The following is a 921-nucleotide window of genomic DNA, read 5'->3' as shown; positions in this document are numbered from 1 at the left end:
GGTCAGGGTCAGGGTCAGGGTCAGGGCATGGATTATGGTCAGGGTATGGGTCTGGGTCTGGGTCAGGGTCAGGGTATGGGTCAGTGTCTGGGTCAGGGTCAGGGTATGGGTCACGGTCTGGGTTGTGGTCAGGGTCAGGGGCCCATAAAGCAGCAGGATGGAACCTAACAGCAGACCGACTCTCTGTGGAGTTCGGAACTGTCCCCTTCCTGAGTGGGTTTCTGCAGGTTTGTTCTGATGGACATCGGTCCAAGTCTGAACATACGTGTTTCATGTATGTGAGTTTACATGTGAGACTCTGAGAAGAGGCGATTCTGGAACAGCTGTGGAAAGACTGCACCTGCTCTGACAGGAAACCTCTGGTGCAGCTTAGCCTAAAGCTTCTGCTGTGAACTGCGGGACAATCAAATGTCTTTGGGATGTGGGAAGTTCTCACCCTGCGTGGCGATGTAGTGGTTCGGCCGGTGGTAGCCCTGGGAGGAGACATGAGAGGAAATCAGAGAACCACAGCAGGAGCACACTCAGCAAGGCTGATTCAAGTTCACATCTCAGGAAAAAGTGTCTATCTGAACGGATTCAGGGCCTCTACACAGCAGCGCCCCCTGCTGGGTGTCTCCATGTAAGCACATGGAGACAAACCAAAGTCTGTTATTTACTGTAAGATCTCAGATCTTAAACCTCAAATATCTCTGTCTTTTCCACATGAACCATCTGGTTCTGTACCTGCAGCACCTTCATCTACTGACCAGAGTTCTACCTTCATACTGTGAATGTTCCAGAGGTCCAGGTCCTTGAAGTCCACAGAGGAGGGTCCAGATTGATCACTTTAATGGACTTTTTCCATCATTTCTGAGCCTCAGAACTTCATCAGTACAGCAGATAGACACATGACATTTAGGAGGAAGAACACATCTGGGTTCT

General features: G+C 50.3%; 1 protein-coding gene across 1 annotated transcript in view; it reads right to left on the bottom strand.

The window, feature by feature from the left end:
- Positions 1-921, bottom strand: part of LOC103373023 (receptor-type tyrosine-protein phosphatase mu-like) — a gene marked incomplete at its 5' end in the record, with an annotated part of 108,638 nt that overhangs the window by 12,203 nt on the left and 95,514 nt on the right. The window contains one exon of the mRNA XM_008302820.1: positions 437-473. Coding sequence (XP_008301042.1) covers positions 437-473 — 37 coding nt within the window. The remainder of the gene's footprint in view (positions 1-436; positions 474-921) is intronic.

Source organism: Stegastes partitus, unplaced genomic scaffold, assembly GCF_000690725.1.
Source record: "Stegastes partitus isolate 25-593 unplaced genomic scaffold, Stegastes_partitus-1.0.2 Scaffold1886, whole genome shotgun sequence".
Lineage (NCBI taxonomy): Eukaryota > Metazoa > Chordata > Actinopteri > Pomacentridae > Stegastes > Stegastes partitus.
The sequence above is the reverse complement of the archived record's forward strand: the minus strand, read 5'-3'. Positions and strand labels throughout refer to the sequence as shown.